Below are 25,330 nucleotides of genomic sequence, written 5' to 3' on the forward strand. Positions count from 1 at the left end.
GCGATGCCATATACATCACGCCGGGATACACAACGTACGTGGGGCTTAATCTGGTAAGTGACGGCTCGCCGAAATTTAACACTGAACAAATGTGTCCAGAAAACTTAAAATATCTAGCAACACACCCGCCCGAATAAATCCGGATTCTGAAAGTGGCAATAAAGAATCACCGTTTTCTGTAAGAAAAATGGCTACGCAGGCTGAGGTGTTTACAGGTGAAAATGCGCTGTGTAAGGGGACAGTTCACTACGATGGTGAATTTCGCTGCTTGTTATTCCCCTAACTTCTTCTGCGGTATGACCGCAGGGACGACCACCTGCCGGTGCTTCCAAGCTTAACTGACCTCGTCCTGTGGAACTATAGTTCCTTCAAAATTTGGCTAGTCTCCCATCCGAGACTTTCAGTGGGGTCCTTTTGGTGATGAAAGCCTCGGGCCGACAGCACGCCGGTCGACTGCAACGCCCCCTTAGTAAACTGGCTCTTCACGCTACTAAGATTTTTTTTTTCTGAAAGCCTAATAGTTCCTTTGATATTTTTCCTTGGCAATATCACTTGTTTGCATCCTTTTTTTTTATCTCAAAAAATTTATTCAGGAATTTTTAAACTGTGAAAAGGGCTGTTGACGACTCGGATTGTCTGCTCACCTCCAGAGCGCAGACGACCACAGCTAAAAGCGATGTACAAGAAGAGAACTCTAATTCTCCACTTCTAATTTCTAAGAAACTAACTCGGGCGAGGAAAAGTGTCCAAACAAATAATTTATGAATGAGTTTTTTTTAAAAACAGCACTGTTATTCTTAAGGATGACTCGAAGGCAAGCGCGATGAGTGCGTTGCATGGTGCATTGACAGGGCGCCATGGTCGGCCGGTGTGCGGTTTCTCGCGCGCTTTTATCACTGCGGTGACACACCGCTGTAATGCGAAACTGGCCCTGACGCTAGACTACCGAAATTTCTAGGGAATATAACGGAACGTCTTGTAAAGGGGCCGCTTTGCTCCCAGGGACGCCGATGCCGGACGCCAGCTTTTTTGCTCGAGCTCGCGTCGTAAGACAGGTGATATCGAACGCCTCCAGATGATCAATTTTTCTGTTCGGACGCCGGTGCCGCTTTTTCCCTGAATAGCCCATTTAAAGCTTTCGTCTGGCAAAACGCTTTTGTGTTCAACCACCACGCCTGTCCACAAGCATGATGAGCATGACAAAACGGCGCTACGGTTTTTTTATACCGCGAAATTCAAACGCGTATTCCCCGCAAATATGGAGAGATGGCTGCGGCTCCTCCTTTTTTTATCCTGCCGGCGTGCATGAGAAGATATCTAAGCAGCGTCATTTGCAGACGCAAAAGACAGGGAAAATGAATCAAAGAGGAGGGTTTATGCGCATTCCATTCGCGAAGAGGCGTAGTGTAGGCCCTGTCGTGTGCAGTGAATATTTCACTCCTTGCCGGGTACAGTTTTAGTGTGGTGGTGACACGGTTATTTGGACTGAGAGTACAGTAGCCGACCGGTTTTTCGGACCTGTAGGGGAAGAAAAAATAGTTCGAATAAAGAGCCGCCCGAAAAATCCATGGGTCGCAAAAACGAAATTTATTTCAAAAATTAGGACTGAAGAAGCTGTGAGCGGTTCAGGACAAACGAGCTGATATTGCTCATCAGTCAGCGTAACCTGGTTCCTAAAAAAAGTGGTGTCTAAAAAAACTTGGCACCTAAAACCCGTTTTTGGCTTTCGAAGTTGCTTCCGCCGCAGTCTACATGCAAAATAATAGCCTCCAAGTTTGTTTGGATGGATGGGGACTGACTTGACAAAGTTTGTCAAGCCAATACCAATCCAATCTGATGCTACCAATCTGAAGCTAGCCAGGCAGCTTAGGACTCAAAATGGCGTCGTACTGGAGTCTCACTGTGGTTCTGTCGCCGAAAATTTCGTCCACAAAATTGAACTTGTGGCTTGAATTGAACATATTCGTTGTTCGTATACATTACTCCTATGGGAGAAATGTATACGAAAAGCCTCAGAAAAGTTTCGAATATCCAGCAAGTCCGAATTTTTGGAGCACGATAAACCGGTTGGAGGCTGTAACATTAAGAACCTGATATAGCAACGGCACTTTCTTTGCCTTTCATTGAGCTGTGCAAAAGTCACACAGGTTGAAGGTCTTTAAGAAGTGTCACAGATCGCAGACATTTCGGGGGGTTAATTCTGCTAAGTTCCCGTAGATTTTAACGTAGGCACAAATTCTCTCCCTGGTTCATCGCGTGGTGTATGCTTCATGCTTTTATATATAGCGCATACGTCTCTGGTTTGTCTGTTTTTGCTACCTTTGAGCGCCAAGAAACTGTAGCTCAACCTGCCCGTCGGTAAAGGCAACGAATTATTTCTGCTTCTGCGAACGATCCGCGTGCGAGCTCCATGATGAGTACCGACACGGACTCGCGTCAGCCCTTTGCTGCATCGCCGTTTCATCGTGTCGTGAAAACAGTGCACGTACACGAACTTCATTTTTACTTTAAAAAGGAACAAACCAATCGTGCAAACTCGTTACGTACCTCGCATTCAACCTTGGACAAGGTTGTCGTATTCCATCGCGATGCCACAATTTACCTATGTTTAACAAAACGGCATCTTTTGCTTTTCTCGGGGTGGCCTTTCACTCAACGCGTATCATGCAAACAAGGCGTATTTACCGCACGCTTCCCGGTTTTCCGACGTTGTTAGCCTCGTAAAGCATGGGACATGGTTGGTACCTTTCAAGTTTATGCCAAAAGATCTGGCCCCTCAACGAGCAACAACAAAACTTCTCATAGCGCGAGCAGATATGAGCGCTCATTTTGATTACCGAGAAAGTGGCCGAGGAAAATCTTGTTAGCTACAAAGGCGTGTTCTCTGATATGCACTGAGTTTTGGGATTTGTGGCATTCACGAGTTTTTGAAACACCAACAGCCACATTTCAATCTCAAGTTACAAACCTCTTTAAGAAAATACCAATTCATGGTCGCTGCTGCGTATTCTTAACCTGCTAAGTCTCTTATGATTGACGAATTCTCACAGATGGTGCAGACTGGCCTTCCGCCTCCTTACGCCAATCCCTGTCGGACGTCCTGGCCTCGGCTACTGTGTCACCTCATGGAGAGACCGTACGGTTTATACACGCGCGAGGTATGCAATTCTTGTTGACATGCGCGACATGTTTTTGCTCAGTGCATCGCTGGAAACGGGAAGTGTAAGCCCAGTTAGAGTGCGTTGCTGCAATCGCATGTAGTTTCTGCATTCACGCCTTCGAAATTTAAATTCATTTTCGCAGCAACTAAAGCGACTCTACGAAGTTGATATTGTTAAGCTTAAATTTCTTCTCAAGCAAAATGGACGCGGAAATGCTCCCTTAGTTCCCCAGTAGAATCATTTCATTTAGAAACCAGTAACGCTTAGAAAAGTCGCCATTTAAAGTTTAAAACGTTAGTGTTGTCATATTTATCGTCTTCAGCTCCTCTTTTGGCAAATGTTTGCTGTGGTTTGGTTCGAGCAGCTCGAAAACAGAGAAGGAGACTGAAATGTCCTTTCAGATTTCCGGCGTTCCGGGAAGTCTGTCTCTCGGAAAAATTATTATTTCTTTTAAAACGGCCACTCCATACACTTTGACGGTATTCAAAGGGAATGAACCGTCTAATATTTTTTGGTGTGTTCTAATATTTGGTGTAATGAGGTGTGGTTGCAAATTATATCACCGGTAGTTGCCGTCAATAACTTTTCTAACAACAGGAGCAGCCGCAGGACATGCCGTTATCTTTTTCCTCAAGTCCATTTATTTGTCTTTGAGTATTTTATGTTTAAAAAAGTAGCTGCTGATGCCACAGTGAGTTTTTACCAAAAGAACAGAGCGACTCCCACTTCAAATCTCACTTGACGTGGTGGAGTCTGAGATGTTGAATTCCACTCCCCTGCTGGAGACGAGAACGTCCACAAACACGCCAGATGATGAGAATAACTGGCGCAAGATGGAGATGCCCGTACTTATAGCATGTAAATTTAAAAGCGCGGTAAAAACAAAATGTGCTTTGTTTAATGTGACACAACTTAGCTTCAGTACCTCACTCAGCTCCATTTTAGCCGCGAAAGACGTTTTATAACTCCAAAAACGCAAGAAGTGTTGAACAACTTCCAAATTTTTCGCTACAGAGACGTCTTGTGGACAGAAGGGAGAGAGCAATGAAACATTTCTGGAGCTGTACAGGTAGGATTGGATCCTGAGTTCAGAAAGCCATGTGTTGGCCGCGCTGCCGTAGCCCGGGCTACAAAGAGTGCTTGGTCCTCCAGACGACCGCTAGACAGCAGTATCTCCCACTGCTCAGGGGAAAGGGCATTTGGAAGGGGTTGCAGGTCGGGGTTTTCCTTGGAGTCCACAATGATATGGCGGAGCGTACCCAATCGGTTCTATTTATTTATTTATTTATTTATTTATTTATTTATTTATTTATTTATTTATTTATTTATTTATTTATTTATTTATTTATTTATTTATTTATTTATTTATACAATACTGCAGGCCTTGGGTGGCCCAAGCAGGCGTGGTTTGTTTATACATCAATGTAGTAAACCAGATGTAAACAAGAAAAAGAGGAAGGCAAAAAAGAAGTTAAAATAGAAAGCAAGAGTAATTAAGCAATGAACAATGGAAGAAAGCACAGGAGAACAAGAACGTGCGTATCAGTTCATATTTCATGTATATTGCTCATAAGGAGGTAGGGAACGAGGCAGCACACACCAAAAAAAAAGAAGCGGCGCAAAGGAGCAATGATCATACAAAGTAACACAGATTTTACACAACTAGATATATAAAACCAATAACGGGATATTGGCAACGTTACATTTTATTCTACGAGCTGGTTAAACAACTGAGAAACATTATTTGCTAAGACGTTCTGAACACAATACAGCGCAACAGAAACAAAGACTAAAGCTGAGGCACACAGTTTTAGTCTTTGTTTCTCTGTATTGTTAAGATGAATCACCAACTCGCCCAATACTACACTCTTGCTAAAAACGTTTCGGCCGGTAAGGCATTACCACTTACGGTGCGCGGGAAGAAGGAATGTTTTAATTTGTTTGTGCGTGCAATAACCGAGTTAAATTTGAGAGGGTGAAAGTTTCTCGTGGGTCCGTGGGAAAAAAGGTACAGATAAGGCACGGGGTCGAGTGCAAGTTTACGGTTCAAGAGCTGATAAAAAAATGTTAGCCTTGTTGCTTTTCGGTGGCTCTGTAACGTCATGATGTTTTTTTTTTTAAGTGGTTGGCGAATCATGTCGGCGGTAATGATTATATATGAACCGTACGGCCAGCCTCTAAATTGGTTAAAATTTGTTACTGTCGTTTTTAGTGTACGGGTCTCAAAAACGATACACGCGCATTCTAGGCGAGGCCTGATTAGCGTGTTATATGCAAGACGTTTAACATGGGAGGAGCAGTTTTTCAGTCAGGGCCGTAAGAGGTCGAGTTTACGCCATGTTGATGCACAAATTTCGTCGATATGCATTGACCAGGTTAGATTATTTGTAAACGTTAGGACAAGCTATTTAAAGCTATTGGTGTGAGAAATTTTGACTCCCTTTACTGAGTAATTTAACATAAGGGGGCATTTTTATTAGTTATGCGCATGTACGCTGTTTTGGTTTAGTTAATGCTTCATTCCCCAAATGTCGCACCAATTATACATTGAATTCAGACTGTTGTTGAGGGTAATTTAGTCATCAGTTAATTCAACGGCTCTGTACAAAAGACAATCTTCCGCAAATAAACGAATACCAATGCTTTCGTGGACGCAAGAAGTTATGTCGTTTATATATACCTGAAATAATTAAGGCCCCAGGATACTTCCTTGAGGCACCCCAGAGTTAACTGATCCAAGATCTGAAACGTGACCACCTAGATCAACAAATTGTTTTCTATGTTCAGGATATGAGGCAATCCACTTTATTAGAAGATGCGGAACATTAAGTTGTATTACGTTTATAAAGAAGGCCTGAATGTGAAACCCTGTCGAATGCTTTGCTTAGATCTAAAAATATTGCGTCAGCGTGGCTGGACTTGTCAAGAACTGAAGAAAAGGTATGAACAATAGAAACGAGTTGAGTAGTAGTAGATAGGCCCTCACGGAAACCGTACTGGAAGAGTGTTAAAATATTGCGGTAATTTAAAAAGTCGACCAAATAGTTGAAATAATATGCTTCATGAGTTTTCTGCATGAATTGAGAATTGAAACAGGGCTATAGTTAGTAGTCATGGCTCGATCGCCAGCTTTAAAGATAGGGACTGTACGTGCAATACGCCACTTAGCGGGGACACCACCTTCAGAAAAAGATAGGCGCACTATACAACGACAAATTTAGCTATAGATTCAGCATACTGATAGAGAATCAAGTTTGAAATCTTATCAGGGCAAAAATAGGATATCAATTTAAGATTAAGTAACATTGCAACCATCCCTTCATAACTGATAAAGTCAGAGTTCAGTTCGGTTGCATTACGTATCTCTCCAATGTCACGACAAGGCACTGAATCAGAATAAACGGATTGAAAGAAACATTTAAATTCAGTAGCAATCACCTGTTTACCGGTTATAGTTTGATTTCCTATTTCTATGTTATTGGTGTCGCCGTCCTCTCGCATTCCGGTGACATCAAAATTTTGAAGGATTAGTTTTAATAAAATTATACATGGTGGTGGAATAGAAAAATCACTTACTCGCACAAATTTTAGACACAAGTGTTTGACGGAGAGTTCTGGATAACGAATTGTTCACCCTCCGTTTTTTTTTAACATTTTGATCTTGTGTACTAAATTAATGACATCGCGATTGATCCATGGGTTTGAGCGGCGCACCTTTTCGTTTTCACTGGAATAAAGTATCAATGCAAAAATGTCAAACGGCTCGAAACGTGTCCCACAGGAAGTTGACATCGTTATCGGCGAAATTGTCGAGTTCAGAGTTTAAATAATCGAGAACATTAGCCTTACTGAAGACTTTTACAGTTTTTTTGTCGGAATCATACGCTAACCGTCCACCGAGTCAACACGTAAAATTTACAACTGGCACTGTGGCACTGTAAAACACAAGGTATAGAACTGAAGAAGTTCCTTGTACTCACGTAGGGATAGAATTTGCATTCGGCTGCGTACTCTGTCGGAAACAATAAATGCTTCTTACGGGGTGTACGAAAGTGCCTGTTTGAATTTGTCTCAGCGTGATTCCTTCAGTTTTGCGAGGTGATGCATGAGGGCTTGGAAGTGTTTTTTTTAGTCCTGTAATAGTGGGTAATTTCTTGATAGATTAGGAGAGGTGTGCGGGGTCATCACATGGGCCAGCACTAGAACAGTTGTCAGTGTGTTAACTTTTGATTTAATTTTTTATTTCTTGGCAAAAACCAAGGGGAGGCTGAGACTAAAGGCGAACGTGGCCTGACAGAGGCCTCAGCCACCCGATTTACAGCGTACATAACAACACGTCTGTTCACAAATTTAAGCATGATGGCACAATCGTAATAGAGAAATAGCACAAAGCAAAGTCATTACTACATTTCTTATGTATTATACAAAGCATAGGTCTCAAATTCACTAGGGATCACAATGTACACATAAACGCAGTAATTCGTACGCATGAACTTTCATCAATTACACTGCTATGTCACAATTACGTATTAATATATTTTTGTTTGTAATTGTTTTTAATTTCTACCTATAGGGGAACATGTAGACATATACTTCAAACCATTATTATATGTCAGTATTGCGAGCGTTTTGCTTAAGTAACACTTCTTTGACCTGTTTTTTAAACATAAGTTCACTGGCGTCGAAGTTTAATTTTTCTCCAAATTTATTTAATATTTCAGTTGACTGGTACAGGAAAGATTGCTCACCATAGTTCGTTCTTACTTTTGGAGTGTGCCGTATTGTGTGCCTGAGATGGTAGCCAGAAGATTTATTGTTAACTTGATTGTGGGGTCTAGGCGTTGGCATTCAAGTAACGCAGTCAAAGACAACTAGATTCCCCACTACAATCGTCCAGTCATGTGTCTTCCCGATAATTCCGGTCGACCGCCAGCAATCGCAAAAACGATGTTCGGTGTCGTCATAGAAAAGTTGTCTGAATGTGGCTACGGAGTCGCCTTGTGCTTCACGTTCTTTCTTTAATATATCCATTATTTATTCGAAGTTGTCGATAAAATTTATGTAAATTTTATTCCGTAAAATCAGTCATTTTAATGAACTAGACTTGTACTTGGACTTTATGTTCCGTTTAAATACACCAGAAAGCAGATGAACGATATGACAACAAAACAGAGAGCGGGCAAATGAGGCGAGCATGTAGAAGAAAACTCGCGAAGAATGGAAACGTCATGAGGCAGAAAGGGCAAATTATTTCAGTACACATCATCGTCATTTATTCAACCCTTAAAGACCCCGTTGGGTATTACATAAGGGGGGGGGGGGGGCTAGACTCGCCGTAGTACATAGTGGCACTGGCAGAAATACGGTTCGAGACATGTACAGTTTATTAGAAACTTTATGCAACAAAATAAGCAAAAATAGAAAGGGCACCAGTGGGAAAGTCGTGGGAATAAGATGAAATTAAAAGCTAAGGTGAGGCAACAATAATTCTTTGAATTTGGCCGGACTGCGTTCACGAACAACAGAATCTGGAAGCTTGTTCCATTCTTGAATGCAACGTGGTAGGAATGACATATTGAATGCGTTTGCTGAACCATGCAGTCGTTGGATGCTCCTTGACTGGAACAGACGGTGTGACTAACGGGATGGTGTGAGCAGGAGGGAAGTGCGGAGATGGAAGTGATAACACAGTTTGTGGAAGAGGCATATCTGTCCAATTTCACGTCTTCACATGGTCTTCACTAAGCAGTCACAGACTCACCCGATAAGTTATGTTCGAGCTACCATGTCCAAGTCATTGTGATGATGGCGTAGTTGAGAACATTTCTTAGCAGACGTTGTTAATACAGCCATTAAAAGAAGAGAGAGTTTATTGTTGAAACAAATATATTCGGAAGTCGTAAAATCTTTATATTTCAAGCTTCACTTTGCTCAAAACATTCGCTTCAACGTTGTCATAGTCCTGAGCAGAAATCGAGTCAGTACGGTGAGATCAATGATGCATTTGAATGATAACGCCTTTACGCTGCAAACAGCCAACTTCGCGCACGATAGCTGGTTCTTGGTGCGATTTTCAGCCTCCCCAAAGTGTCATAACTGTGGAAAGAGTTGAGCATAAGGAGTTGAAGAAGATGACAAAGTCACCATATCATTCAAGGTCAATGACCACTGAAAGAATTATTAAAAAATGAGTCGGAGAGGTGTGCCATCAAGCTGTTAGCTTTGGTAAGTGTACGGGCTTTCGCTACGTCTTTGACAAGAACGATCAGAAATTAACGAGGGTTGGAGAGCGGGAAATCGGCACAAGGCACTTCAGTGCATTGTGGTGAATCTAAAACACGGGGATGCCTTAATGCGGAGGGAGCAAAGCACCAGGCACTTCTTTAACCATGAGTTCACGTCGCTCGTACAATTTATCGAGGCCGGGAAAACGTACGCCAAGCACGCTGTTCTTCTGAAGTGCTTACTTCTAAAATGAGTAGAACTTACACGCGGTCTATTTATGACGCCCGCTTGGACATGATGGACGAGCGCCTGTGCACCTAGATAAAATCGCAGCAGAACTTTTCCTCTAAACACTGTCGAGAGCATAAAAAGGGAACATGAGCTTTAAAACTAAGAAAGACAGCAACCAGGTGAGCTAGGAAACAAGCAATTATTCAAACATGCCAAACAGAATCAGAGAAGCAAGCTGCACTTTTCTCTGTTTTTTTTTATCCGAAACGTGGAATTGGGCTATGTGTTGCTGCGATGCCTGTTTACAGTAAAGCTGTACAAGTGTCACCACTAGATATTTCTTTGTGTCATAGTTTGTAAGCACTACGTTTCTACGCTAAGCGGAGAGTCGCTAATTTGCAGCTTCGTTGAGGAGAAAAATAATAGTTAGGGGCAGCCGTGGACTCCAAATCACAAGGTAAGGCAGCCCGAGAGCAGAAAACGATGCGTTCTCAAAGCGCCTTGGTAGACCGTGAATGGCGCGCTACTCCTATAGGCATTGCTGCAATTGGAAACGGCAAAATATGACCTGCATGCCTGTTAGGCTGATGGCGGCGACAAAACACTAATTTCCTAAGTTCACATCTCGCGTACCTAAACCTCGCAGTTGTGCTTAGAGTTGCTGTTTCATTATTCGTCCAGTTTTTATATTTTTGCGTTTTTTGTGCTGATCGTTGCAGGACTGCCTAAACATGTGCCTGCAGGTGAACATCGCGCGCAAATGCAAATGCGTATCGGCGCTGCTACCTACTCTTCAACGATTGACAGAGAGGCATAGGACCTGTGGAGATGACGGTAAGTTTGGCACACATTTTTTGGCGCTTCCAGGAAGCCTACCGCAGTCAGAAACGCTTAGCGGTCATTCGCAGCATTTCAAACATGCATACAAATCTTCCCCTATCAGCCGGCCATGAAAAGACGCCGCGTTACCTTCAGCTTTCGTAATTTTTGCCGAGGCCGCAATTACTTTTGGAATGTAACCTATGCAAAAAAATGAATCATGTCGCCTTTACAAGAGTTCTGCACAAATATACTTTCCTTCGCGCCACGCGACCCTTGCAGTACCGGCCATAAGAAGGTACCGCCCAATCACCATTCTTGTAAGGAAGCCAAGAAGACAAGACATAGCTTGGCTCAGTGAGGAATTACATAGCGTTGGATTAACAATGATCACTGTTTTGAAACAGACTTTAATTAGTCAAACCTTAGAATGAACACAAAGAAATCATGCACCCTTCCGTCTGGCGACGACAATGGTTGAATAAACACGAACCTTTGTTGTGATGGATTCTTTGGTTGGCCAATCACACACTCCGAGTATGTGCTACCCTGAAGGAACGCACCTCTTTTCTAGAATACCCACAGCAACTCTCGGGGGGTGGGAGGGGTGGAGGGTGCAGAGGGGGCACTCCGTAGACCTAACGTTTGGGTTTGGGGTGTGCAGCGCGAATCGATACCTGCTGCTTGGCTTTCGCTTTGACCATGGGGAAATGGAGCCATCGAATAGAAATCGGCTTCATAGCGCGAGGGACCGTGGTTCGATTCCGGCCACGGGAAGCGTTTTTTTTTTTTCTTTCACTTCACTCACAATCATTCATCATCATCGTCTAAGAAAGTTGGCTTTCCTGCAGGGCGTACTGGCCCACAGCGGCATCAGTAAGGGCACTACAGCTTCGCTTCAATAAAACAACAAACGGTAGCCACCAGCCAGTTACTTTCCCACACTCGACAAGTAGCTGATGGTGACAAAATCAACTGGCAATTCACACACTTCTGGGGGGCTTGGAGCTCCAAATGGTCGTTGTTGAAATGCAGAATAGCGTAATTTTTCCACTCAAACAGCAACAGGACAGTAACCGATGGGGGAAATCAACACGGGTTAGCTCGGGGGCGCTGGTTAAAAACACGCTGTTAGCTTCATAAAGTTTCACACTACTATACACAGAGACTTGTCCCTGCAATTTCGTGTCGTCGTCGGCATCACCACAACACCTAGCAGCGTTCATCTCCTAACCCCAAGGCTTCATTTCGCTCTTGAAGCAAGAAGCAACAAAAATATGGGGATATGTTTTGTTCGCCCTGCATTATGCTTCTAAATTATACCTAGCCAATTAATGTCCCAAAGCTGAACTTTTCCAATATAACTATGATAGAAAAGTGTATAATAATGCTAATTATACTTTTACAACAGTATTGCTGCTTTTTTCTGCAGCCACCGGCAAATAGTGAGCTCATTGGCGAGTCGCGCGCGCCAAGGACAAGCTAAGCCCACGGGAGCATGTGGGAACCGTCCGGACGTCGTGTATACAGACGCTACCTCGTATCCAGGCGGGCAGCACAAAGTTGCACTGTTCTCCACCAAATCATCCCTTATCACCAGTACTGCAATTGACAAAACACCCACGCAAATTGCTGAATAACTGGCTATTGCACTCGCACTCGCACTCATCCACACCAAGACCTCACCCATCTTAACCGACTCCCAAGCTGCGTGCGGAGCCTATACTGGCGGGGGATGAGGTGGAGCGGGTGGACCGACCGATTTTCCACTTCCTCTCGCAACATCAGCCCAAAGGAACAGTCCCCTCCACCATTTGGACACCTTCCCACTGTGCATTGCCGGACAATAAGTTTGCCCACCAGCAAACCTGCGAACTCTCCTCCCAGGGCCCAGAAGGACAAGCGTAGGCCACACCGTTGGTTATAAATCGGAAAATTACACAATAGTATCTACTTGACAGATAATATTTCCCCCAACCTCACTTCAAGCTCTACAAATCAGAAGAAACCACTTTCGTCGCATACTAATACATTATTTCATCCAATTCGTTTGCACCGCATGTTTTCCAATCAAATTCCCGTCTAATGCACTTTCGGCTCTAAGCCAGGCGCACTAACCTACTTCTTATTAGAGTCTGCACATAACCCCGACCTCCCACCTTTCCCTTGCCCCTGCTGTTCCCTAAGATGCCGCCTGGCATCTAGGGCATCGTTCGCCCAGTCATCACTTGGATTCGCGGACTATGGAACCACTCCTACTTCATGTCTTAATAAAACTTTCGTACTAGTACTAATACTATTCTTGAAAAACGGTGTGGAAACATTGGACGAAGTAAAAGAACCACACAGCGCTTGTGGTTGTCTTCTAACTCGTCCAACTTTTCCACCCTTTTTTTTTCAAACATAATGCGTACCCAACTAACCCAACGTCAGGCTTTAGTGGAGCGTGCATAACCTGTAGATTACGGCTCGTTCGCTGAAGCACGGCTGGGCAAGACAGTAGCGGCACATTTCTCTCTATTATAATTAGTCTGAAACTGTATAGTTAGCATGACTAAAATTGTTAAACACTGAAACATATATAGGATATAATTTCTATGCCAACCTAAGTTATCAGCCTTTTGGACTGAAAGAAACTCCCAAAATTTTAGTTTATGTCAACGCTTCCAGGGATGCAGAGCACCAAGTAGGTGCCCCATGGCAAAAGACCAAGCTAACAAGGCCAACTTCACTTTCGCGAGGTATTTGCTGATGCCATGACGCTAGTGATTTTTTTCGTTGTGCAACTAAGCATTGAGGTGTTCAGATGACGGGATGGGCGTCTCACCAGCTGCAACATGCAAGGGGCCTGTATGTTTTCATTCACAGTAATTTTCTCCCCTCGCTAAACAACTCAACGGCATCGGTTACACCACTGAAACGGCGTGAAATTGTTTTGTTGCAGATCTTTCACATTTCTTCCAGTAATATATTGTAAGCTTGGGTGCAAACATCGCACCGTTACGAATGGCCGCCACACGCTCGGAGCCTATCCAATGAACTTGTTTCTACTGCTGGCCAAACAGGTGGTCCTGGCTGATAAACAACTATCATGTATGTGTCTGAACACCTGAGTGATCGTATATATGAAACGACAGCGCTCAAAATGTGACTCCTATTTCTGGCAATATTCAAAGAAGGTTGCAGTTGGTTCATTGCCTTTTATTGCAGACGTGACATGCACTGCGCAAGTTTTTGCCAACGAAACGAGTATAAAACTTGAAGAAGAATGCGAATGTCAGCGTGCTTGCAGGTGAGCATATAGATAAGCGTATAATGGCTTCTTCTTTTTGTTTTTTTTACACTTTTTTAGCTTCGGTAAGGGCCAAGCAAAAGAGACACTGTCAGTGTTACAAAAAGATAAATTTCTGGCAGATATAAGTAGTACGAAAGCGCATTTTACAACATTCACCATGTAATACTGTCGTTCCAGTGTCACGCGAAACCTGCATTTTTCTCTAGCATCCCATATCGAATCAACTGCCCTCCGCCACAGTGAAGAGCAATCAAGGCCTATCGGAACGATTCTTCGAACGTCATGGCAAACGATGAGCTAAAGCCAAAGTCCCGCGCTATTTAATTTGTTCGTTGCCAGTATACGTAATGTTTACTCGTCTCTGTTAGTGTACCTGGAGCCAAGGTTCCGGTTGCTTCTTATAATTCTGTTCGTGTAAAGTCCTGAAAAAAAAACGGAATGGTAGTGTCCTGGAAAAGACGAAACAGTCACGAGGATACATGCAATGTGCGTTCTTCGCCATCTTAAAAATCGTATTTCTTAAAAAGACGTAAGAAGGTCTTCGATGTTACGTACGCTTTGCCAAAAATGTTCATTTGTAATGCGCCACATCTGTTATCTTCTGTTACTTATGCACTATCTGCCTACCGTCAAAATAATCCATTCCTTGTGCAAAAAGCGCAGGCTGATTAAACTTCTATTGGTTTTTAAGTAAATTTCTCGCAAAATATGGAGATATTCTATCCCACTATCGCCAAAGCATAAGAATATTCCCGGCTCCACATCCCCAGTTATCGAGATAAGAAGCCACCAGCCTGAGAAGAATACAAACTCCTATCCTCATCGCACCCTTCTTCGCACCATCTAGCCCGCAATGTACCCGGCCACCTGTAATTTCTGTCCATTGCCCGGCACCCTATACCCCCAAGTATGGGAGTGCGGACAAACCCCACGCCTACCACCCAACCCTTCCCCTTCTTACGAACAGTGGGGGGGCTGCCTGAAAAGTCCGGGCCCTGGAACCCAGCACATGCTGGTGAACAGGGCTGGACTGCCAGCCAAGACCAGGACATCCCGGACTAGGGACGATCCCCACCGGGCGGGAGCCCTAAAAGTAGCACCAGCGTTCGTGAAATAAACATTTATTTCTTCTCCTCCTCTACTTACAGAAAAGCAGAACGTGCTTTCGTTTCCCTGTGTGCCATTAAAAACTATCCAAGAAAAAAGGAGACGCAGCTAAATCTCTGAACTTTTAATACATTACAGTCAAGTTTTGGGAGGCTGTCAATGATATACAGGACGCTTGCTCCTAGAAACATTGTACCTGGAGTGTCCTTGAAAAGAAAGGGGAAGACAGGAGGATAGGACAACAACAAAATATCTTAAAGTTTATTGCCGTGCCTTGCTAATCAGTTCGCCGTTAGTTCCAAAACTAAAACAACATTGCAATCGCTAGTGGGTATGTTGTAATTCAGTGATATACTGATATTTCTAGGGTCAAAGGGATAACCAAACAATGCACGCAAACTGTGTGTACCAGCTCACTTGCCACCATTTTTCCCATACGTAAGTCGGTTTTTCATTAGGGGTACCTTAACTAGAAGCAGTCTCGTACTCACTCCCTCAATCAATGACACACATGCACAGAAACACGCCCGCATGCAAAAATTCATGAACAGCACCTGCTGCTATATTCGGAATCTGCGAACGTCCAGCTCATGATGCACTTTAATCAAATTTTTTCCTTCATTGATATGCCATCTGCCAACTGAAAACAGAACTAGCCAAATATCCCAACAGCTGAACTGAGTGCGGGCAGACATAACCAATGACTCTGAATGTCAGAAATGTGTACTGACGCATGGCTTGGACAAACAGTAAATCTCCTTTGCTTGTAGCTCATAAAAACTTACGATAGATGCACTTTCGCTGCTTTTTCTAAGCATTCCCCCAAACGCACCTTAAGAAGTCCTAAATAGGTTACAAGTGTTCAAAAAGAGAGAGGAAAAGTTACTATTTATCGAGCAGAGGCTTGTGTTACGGGTCTCGCTCGGCCAAAAGCATATTTAGTCCGGATTTCCTTTACTTCGGCTGGCTGCCTTCGCTCGGCCACAAGCTCCAGTTGTGTATCAGGGTCGAAAATGATAGATGCCCTACACAGCTCGAAAGAGGAGTTGTAGATTAGGGACAAAATACAACCGAAACTAAATTTTTAAAAACGTAGCCGCATTTCCCATTCCGCGGTGACTTTCACAGCCTTACAAGCTTATTAAAATTACGTAAATATCTGCAAGGCCTCGTTTCGTGGTTATATATCTTTGAGGGGTGTAAAATATTCCGAACGCTACCAATAAACCAAACTGATAACAGAAAAGCAAACAGTGCAACATAAATGCAGTCCACAATATCTGATTGGCAATCATTCAACTTAGTTATCGGTGCCAATGGAGCATATACCAAGAAGATTTACGTGAATAACGATTTATATAGTCGGTTAATTTATAAGTCGGTTCAAAGGCAGTTTTCAGTTACTTCGGCCGAACACCTTGTAGAAAACCTCGCCCGAACACCTCACATGTTCATTGTTGGCAGTCGGAGTGAGTTTTTAAAAGTAAATTACGCTCTACATACCGCATTATTTCAGACTACGTGCGCCTCCATCAAACGATAGTACAAAAGAGCCATACAATGTAGCACTATATATATATATCTGCCAGCCTTAGTTAAAGTTTGGAGACTGCCAACGCCTTCTATTGCAAAGCACAGTATAGTTTATTTATTTATTTATTTATTTATTTATTTATTTATTTATTTATTTATTTATTTATTTATTTATTTATTTATTTATTTATTTATTTATTTATTTATTTATTTATTTATTTATTTATTTATTTATTTGCTCTAATGAGACATAGTTGGGATACCTGGTGGGGAAAAGGCGAAAAGGGGAAATAAATGGAAGGGGATAAAAGTAGATTTGGAATTTATTGGTTAGGGAAATCATTGTGGTCTTCAATGTTAAGAACCTAAATTCGCAAAACCCATTCTGTAAAGTACCTGTAAATTCTGTAAATATACTCGTGGCAAACCAAAATATCAAAACTAAATGCATAAAAGACCTGTCAAAAGAACAATGCACAAGGTTCTCTACTTCGAAAAGCGGTCTGCTTAGTAAAGGCCTAAAAAAGGCCTGCTTAAAATTATAAGGCAATCAACGGAGGCCTTACCGCTGTAAAAAATAAAATCACCATCTGTTCAGCTTTCAGAAAAAAACGTAACGTATTCTAATGCCGACGGTCCAAAATATATTACAAAAAAGCTAATTACTGCATATTCTATCAGTATGTAGAATTCAGTCAAGCTCACCGAGTCCGGAATTCATTTATTCCCAGTTTTAAAACGATGTTTATTCATTCATTTATTCCCAGTTTTAAAACTATGTTTATTTTCTTTCTGAACACTGCCGTTTTCTCAAAATTTACATTATGACCGTTTTCACGTAATACAGCTTGTACAGGTAGAGACTGTTAACCTGCTTCTAGTCAGCTTTAATTATTGTGAAGGCCTTGTTGCTAGCTTCAGCGGCGTGACCGCCAAGCAGACACTAAAAAAGTTCCCTGTTCCTCGCAGCGACCTCATGTACAACCGAGATGTGACGCTAGCAACCCTGAGAGAGGTAAGCACGCGTGGGAAAGTTTGTTCCCTTCATTCTTTGAAAAAGGATGACGACCGAAGCTTTGTGCATTGCAAGAAGTGCGCGAAACAAAATATTTTTTTTTTTCAATTTTTAACAGAGCATACTTCCTAATTAAATTTTCTGAATGAAACTTGGAAGGAGTTTTATTCTAGCGACCAGACATGTCACTTCAGGGGCACCACAGGGCTCCATTCTGGGCCCGCTGCTTTTTTTATTCATATGAATGATGTGGCTGCCGCTATTACACCGTCCGGTTGACACTTCGCTGGTGATTGTGTTCGGTACATAGTTGTTAGAAATGAAGATGACTGGGAGTTTTTACAACACATGATTATAATGGGCTTTCTTAATAATGCTTGAAATGGGGCATGAGTATTTATTTCGACAAAAGTGTTGGTATGTGTTTCACAAAAACATTTTCATACCTATATTTTGTTATAATAAACATATTGCCTTTATACATGAGCATAAATACCTCGGTGTTTTTTTTTTTACTTCTAGCCTTTCCTGCAGTCATAGTAGCCGCCCAAAGCATCATGCGGTTCAGGTTTTCTGCAATGCATTGTTAATTATTTCCGTTAAACATAAAAGGACCGTTATATAAAACTTACATCCGCCCTATACTTGAACACTCGTCCAACATGTCCTTCTACGCTCACAGACACTATAGACCGGACAGAGAAGGTTCATAATTTCCCTGTTCGATTTGTTTGCAATAACCATACCAGAAATTTCAGTGTGTCTGCCGTAAAAAAATGCTCTGGGATGGCACTCTTTGCATTACCGCGGAAAAGTGCTCCGATTGAAGCATTTTTATGGCATCTTTTAATCCAAAACAGGAAAAAACCGCGGCCATTACTTACAAAAGCCAGAATACATTTCACCCACAACAGAACATTCACTTAAAGTAGAATAAATTTCACGAAGAAAAAACCTGTTTGCAAGCTCTTTTTAACAGTGGAGCTGTTGTACAAGCCGTAAGTTTGCCGTTGCAGGAAAAAATACCAAGAAAATGCGGAGCGCTCGTGATCGCGTGCCTCCAGGCGACCGCCGAGCGTTCTCGGCACACTCAGTGGCTTTAGCAAAAAAAAAACTGGCAAAAAGCACAAGGAGTGAGCAATGCCGAGCGCTCGTGAGCGGGTGCCTCGTGGTGACCTCCGAGTCCCCGGCACGCACAATGGGTTTAGCAAAATAAAAAGTCCAGCGCTGCCGACAAGCGCTACCACGCATGTAATGCTTGGCACAAGGAACACGACGATATCGTTGCATCTGACTCTACTACTAGCACAGTGCAACGAAACGATGAAACGTGTAAATAAACAATTTCAAGCTTGTACAAATGTGGGTGAATGTGTTCTTCAGTGCTCACGTATGAATGAATCCTGCAGCTTTGCTATGGTTCAAGCCTTGCTCGATTAAGTTCAAGCTTCGCCAGTTAACTGGTGGAAGTCTACTTCGAGACTTCTTCGAGGCATACGATTACTAACACCGCAATTATGCAAATAACCAAGGATACTCGCACTTAACTGAGTGTCCAGCAATGCTCACCTACAACAGCTTCGCCATTCAAGTCTTGCACACGAGTGCAAGCTTCCCTGTTTTTTTTAGAGGTTCATATCGGACTGGAATAAGCTAAGTCAGCGGGAGGCGTCTTTTACGCAGAGTGAATATTTCGTCTCATGTCTGCAGATACCATACTTCAATTCAATTTTGTTGGCTGTCATTGCTCACTGTTGTATAACTATTTCTGTTTCTTCAGTCATTGTTTTTTTTTTGCTTTGTACAACTTTCACACGGTGTTTTCTTGTAGAATTTCTCCCTCCCCTTGTAATGCCAGCAATTGCTGTGTTGGCAACGTGATAAATAAACAAATGGGGCTGTCGTTTCCCTCCGTGGAAACCCAAGTATTGACACAAGGCTCAAATTTCAGAAATTTTACAACTTCACTGACAACTACGTAATTATAAACAGTAGATGAAACTCCAGAAGGATGGAAATTAATTGGGTGAGTTGGTATGACAACATGGTTTAGGAACAGCGCGCCATTGCAAGAACACAAAGAAAAGAACCAGACAGGACGAGGAGATGAAACCCAGCGTAAGGTTAGAGACGTAGTAGCGGCTAATCCTCATCTGATTTTTTTATAGTTCCGGCAAAACGAGAGGTACGGCTATTACCTGTAACCATATTCCGTCCGTAGACGGCCGTGTAATGACCTCTTTTATTGTGAGCTATTTATGACAAATAAATGAAGTAGCAGTGATGATAGGGTCTCCGTAGTGGACTGTTTCAGAGTACGTATTTTAGACGTACCTACATTGGATTGAGAAATACAACGCTGCGAAGAACTGCGTAGAGAAGTTGGTTTACTGGACGATTAGATTTTTCAGAAGCGAAGTTTTTCTACACACTCTGTCGACGCACGCAGTTTTGGTAGGAACCTATCTTATAGCAGCGATGCTGTAAAAAAATTACGCCCACCTCCCCTCGCGGGAACCCTGGTGTGATGCGACGCTGAGGGGGTTCAAGCGCAAGCGGAGAGCAACCGTCGACCGAAAGGCCGCCGGAGAGCGGCACACCGGTTATATGCGCAGCGCGCCCGAAGGAGAGGAGACCGCGGAGAGAGAGAGTGCCGCAGCTATGACGCAACACAATCCAACAAAATCCACTTTAATCCAATCCAAATCTAATCCAATCCAAGTCAAGTCAAGTCAAGACAAGCCAAGCCAAGCCAATAAAATCCAATCCAATGCCCCTCGCGAGAGAGTGTTCGCTATCGGAGAGGAGAGGGGGAGAGTGGCTGCGGACAACAACGGACGCACGCGGACAACAACGGACGCACGCAGGAAGGACAGGGCCGCCGACAAGAGATGCTCTGAGCGTCGCATCTAAAAACCTACGTGCTCCTCTGTGCGAGAAGTGATCGCATTTTCCAAGTCTAATCATGACTCTTGACGTCAATTAAGACTTCAAGAGTGATGATCCTTCTTTTATTTCGGAATCACATTAACTGCGCCCATTATTCTTTTTTTTGCTTTAAGTGGAGCAAGGGCTATGCAATGTGCAAACAACTCGCTGAAGTTGATTTTTTTTTTACTGTGTAATAGCACACCTACCGAAGTACCCATAAAAGCCTCTAGAATTAAACAACTCGCTGAGGTAGATTTTTTTTTACTGTGTAATAGCACACCTACCGAAGTACCCATAAAAGCCTCTAGAATTCTTTCTAGCCACGTTCGCAGTTACTAATTTGGGAATGCACCTGCAAAATAATGTATTTTATTTTTTCCGTCAAGGACGTCCAGCGGGCTTTGTTGTGTACTGGACAAGTGTTGAATAATGTACCCGACAGGTTTTCCCAGATGAGAGGCAACTCCTGGCACGCCACTTATTATTTTATTAACCACGTCCCGAGTAAAATGTATTGCATTGACGTTGATGAGATAATCCCCAGAATAACATCGACCATTTATTGTCATTTCGTATGGATCAATGTGCAGCAGTTTGTTGTGAACCGAATTAGGTTGTTTCTTGGCGTAGTTATCCTCACAGGTTTAAAATGTTTCAGTGGCTGTCTGCAATATTGTTGATACACAAAGAAACATTTTGCGTTGCTAGCCCATTGTGTACTGGCTGTCATCCACGAGATGTTAGGTTTATTTAGTTTCCACGGTAGCAATACCATAAAAATCTCTGATTCGTGTCACTGCGTGACAAAAGCTCGCTATGTTACTGCCTTTGATTTTAGGTGGAAGCTTATTTCTCTCAACTTTTTTGCAGGAAGAAACTGGGCCAAGCAAGAAAGAAGGGTATGACTCAAAAAATGCTAAATTGAGTGTTTCAACCCTTGTAATATAAATTGATATCACAAGCGTAACGTGATATCAATTGTTTTTTGAAAAAAAATTCGCAAAAAAATACTAAGTACCCTGACTTTATTCTATTCAACGTGGCCACACCGACGTTCATAATAAGAGGTCCCGAGTGCATTATTGCCAAAGAATTCCGTATCGCATGGGTAACGTGCATAGGCGTAGGTAAACCTCTAAACATCAGGTGAGTGTGCGGGATTAGGATGATGGTGATGATGATGATGATGATGATGATGATGATGATGATGATGATGATAATGATTGCTGTAAGCGGAAACCGCGAAAAGGGCAGAGAAGCATTTTACTTATCGCCTTATTTTTAGAGCTTCTGTTCTAGGCATAAGGCAACTTGTTTAGTGAGAGCATGGGCAATGGGATAGAGATTTCTTGCTAGCACTGCTCAACAGTGAAAACTTGAATGCAGAAGGCGCTTTTTTGACGTGCTTAATAGCAGTTACCGTGCGAAAAGTATCATTGTCAAAGGGCACTGGGGGAGCACGAGCTCGCTCGTTCGAATGGTGCACACGGACGACCTGTTTTCTAAGGAAGCAAAATTATTGAAAGCCGGGTGTGACAATTGTCCCCGCTGTTTAGGAAATCCGGATTACTGAAAACTACGCTAATTTATCACTGTAGAACACAATTTAGGTACAAGGCTAAAAATTGCTTAAGTTTTTCTTTACAGCGAAATCGTCTTTGAAACAAAACCCGCATATAGTAAGCGATAATCTGATTGTATATTTTTCGCGAGGTAAATTTAATTTCGCAGTGTTGTACCTTCTGTGATCTCGGTCTACCTGCAGGTGACCGAACCTCAGAAAATGGGTGCATGGCGGATGCGCACGAACTTTGGGGACTCTAATTGCGGCAACTTCATACTGGTTTCTTTCTTTCCAGGCCACAGGCCCGCCTCGTTCTATACTTCGATTCTCTCACCTATGACCACGTGCGGTCCGTTCCCAAGTACGATGTGAGTTATAGGCTTCGTCATGGTACAAGTGAATAATATCGGTAACAATAATAATAATCACCTAGAGCAGCTCCTGTCAGTAATCAAGCAAGGAAGCAGGTCAGCATAGTGGAGAAAGAACGGCCATTTCAGTAAGGCAGTTCAACATAAATCTAAGTCTATGCAAGAGAAAACCAACATTTGCGACAGCAATGCTTTGGTTTCACAAACGTTTGGTGAAAAATTTGTCTCTATCTCTTTGCATGGGTGCCTGGGGCTGCGTGATTGCTGAGCGTTCATTGAATCGAGTAGCAGAATTAGAATGGAAGCAATGTATGTATGTTTGTTGTGTTTTGGTACAAGAGCTGTGTGCCTGATTTATCGAGGACTGCTGTGCCAAGCCCTGTGATTTTCTCAGCACCCCGTGTATCTCGAGCGTTGTGATGTGACGCTTACGCAGGACACCGGAGTCTTAAGCAACGTGGGCGGCATCAATGGCATGTATCTCGGCCTGTCGTTCTTCGTGCTCTTCCAAGTTCTGGATATCATCGTGACCGGAGCGCTCCAGCTGAAAGCTAAGCTTCGACACAACGCGCGCGCAACGCGTCGCCTTGCTACTGCATTGCGGCGCACAGAGCAAGCTTATTTCGACAGTGGCTAAAAGATACGAGCATTAGAAAGCATTTATTGCTGTTCCTTGCGTGTGCATAGGACTTTGTAAAAGCTGGGAGTGTTGCACGCTTGTTTTTTTGTTTTAGTGCACATCTTGTACAATAATTTTACATGATACAAAATTTGTTCAAATCTTCATTGCCGACTGTTCTGTAACTGTTCTCTGCGCTAAATAAAATGTCTCATTCGCACTGCAATTGCACAAGGGTTGTGTTTATTTTTCTTTTCTGGCGCACCGTTTCGTGTTTTTTTTGCATTTTTACAGCCAGAATGATAGATTGGGTTAGTACAGGTAGCCTTATGTTGCTGGTTTTGCTTTCAGGCGGGCATTTCACCTAAACTTAATAAGGTTATTTAGAGCTCAGTGCTCACAAAAATAAAAACACTCACGCACTGTTCGTTCATTCACGGTATGCTCAATAAAGCTACGGCCTATTACACCCATATGGACTCAGATTTACTCGTGCTCACTCATCACATAATCATCAAAAGTGTACTCATTTGTGTGCTTGTACAGATGTTCTTTACCTTACATGTCCTAATACTCATCCTTGCTTAGTCGTACTGACGTGGACTCTACTCACATCACACTTAAATACGCTCACTGAGAGATACGTACTCACGCGCACTCATGCTTACCTTGAGTCCCACGTACTCATGTTTATCTGTTCCAGTACTCATTTGTACATATACTCACCTGTACTCACTCATGCTCCCGTTTACTCCTGCTCATGTCTGCTCACTCAAATTTATATTCGTACTCCATTGTGCTAATACTTTATACTTACCGGTAATAGCATTTACTCGTGAGCGTCTGTGCTCTCACTCATTTGTACTTATACTCATCCGCATTCACTCATAAGTGTACCCTTACCCGTGTGCTCTCACCAGTACTCTTCGTAACATGTTCCCCTCTTAATGTGTACTCGCACTAAATAACTTCATTCGCGGGATAACACGGGCTGTCCATCGCCTCGACCACCTTACATGCGTTAACCACTAACATTCTTCCAATCACAATATCCTAGTAGGGCATACAAACATCGATGTTGGGTTGCTACGAAAAGTTGAAAAAATTATGAAGTATTCTTAACTTATCGAAAAACGTTGATGATAACAAAAAGATGCCTATTAAGTATTGTTTTCAGATGTATTCAGTTATAACTTTAACCTTTGTGACGTAAGGTGAATTCGAAGAAGCGTTGAACGCAAGATAAACAATAAGCCCGCCACAAATGTTTGTAGACAGCGAAATAAAAAGAGCCAGTTGTTTGTTTTTCTTGCTCTTCAATGCAATCGCACGCACACAATGCCTCTGCGCGAGCATTTGGAGCTGTTCTGTTGAGCCTATTTTGAAGGTTTGCAAAATAATCCCGCGAGCACTGTTTAAATCACTATTTTACAGAGCTGACCATTCAAATCGGGGGCTAGTCAGAATTGACTACGTTTCTCCGACTTGTTGAAACTGCATTCGTGGGGGGACAGAGCGCGATTGTTATTTTCTAGGGCTCCGAGTACAAGCTTTGCAATAGAAACTACGTAAGAGTGCTTTCTAATGCGCTCACATATCAAACTCACAAGTTCTAAGAGCTAAACTTCAGCCACGTTCAGCCAGAGTGTAGCATACCACAGCGGCTTGAGTCAAAGAGCTGTCGTCGCTAGCTGGGGCGCGCCACTTAATTATAGTGGTCATGCAGACAAAATACAAGTTTGTTTTATGCGAAAGATTTGGTGTTTTGTGTACCCCAGCGCTTGCACGGAAGCAAACAATGCTTTATTCGCTGAAAAATTATTGAATTGAATTTAAATTGAATTTGCATTTAAATAAACTGAACCTAAGTTCAAATTTTGATTGGCCGCCAAATCGTGTTTTGTGACGTCTGCGATGACGTAGCCTTCAAGCAAATGTTAGTGCGCATCTTAGTCTGGAGCGGACTTCAACCGCCTTGTTTACCGTCAGTTCTTCTAGACGGCGCCACCATACTGCGAAGTACCGCTGTCCGCCTTTGCTTTGTTTTGGACCTTATTTGCACCTGGCTTGTTTTTGTTACGGTAGGTGGTCATCATTTCTTGAAACATGGAATACGCTTAACAAACAGGGTCACGTAAGACAATGTCATTTATGCCAATCGGCTAGCGTCGTGTGAGACAACCCCAAAGCGCCGGACTGCTGAGCAGCGATAACAAGCATAGGGCGAGCAGTACCAACACCAGTGCGCACTGGTACTTCTATTTTTACGTGCACTTTCGTAACTTCCATTGTTTACCCCACCATTCTCGCTGTTATAAAAAGAATTTGTATTACATCTAAGCTAGAATAGATCGTTCCGCAAGCTTATAAGAACTGCCTAACTTTAGTTTGCTATTTCCGGCCTCAGCCAATCGCACAGCTGTGCATGTGACGTCATAGGTTCTAGTGCGGGTAATGAG

The 25,330-nt window shown here is 42.8% G+C and overlaps 1 protein-coding gene across 1 annotated transcript; it reads left to right on the plus strand.

The window, feature by feature from the left end:
- On the plus strand, nucleotides 1-22,926 carry LOC144144911 (acid-sensing ion channel 4-A-like). The gene is made up of 7 exons (XM_077676410.1): nucleotides 1-53; nucleotides 10,337-10,451; nucleotides 13,647-13,728; nucleotides 17,341-17,386; nucleotides 21,188-21,216; nucleotides 22,177-22,249; nucleotides 22,689-22,926. The coding sequence occupies exons 2-7, from the start codon at nucleotides 10,349-10,351 to the stop codon at nucleotides 22,887-22,889; spliced, it is 534 nt and encodes a 177-aa protein (XP_077532536.1). The 5' UTR covers nucleotides 1-53; nucleotides 10,337-10,348; the 3' UTR covers nucleotides 22,890-22,926.
- Nucleotides 22,927-25,330: the final 2,404 nt, after the last annotated feature.

The sequence above is a fragment of the Haemaphysalis longicornis genome, unplaced genomic scaffold (genome assembly GCF_048455015.1).
Source record: "Haemaphysalis longicornis isolate Haplotype H1 unplaced genomic scaffold, Haemaphysalis longicornis Haplotype H1 scaffold_7, whole genome shotgun sequence".
In the NCBI taxonomy this organism is placed as follows: Eukaryota; Metazoa; Arthropoda; class Arachnida; order Ixodida; family Ixodidae; genus Haemaphysalis; species Haemaphysalis longicornis.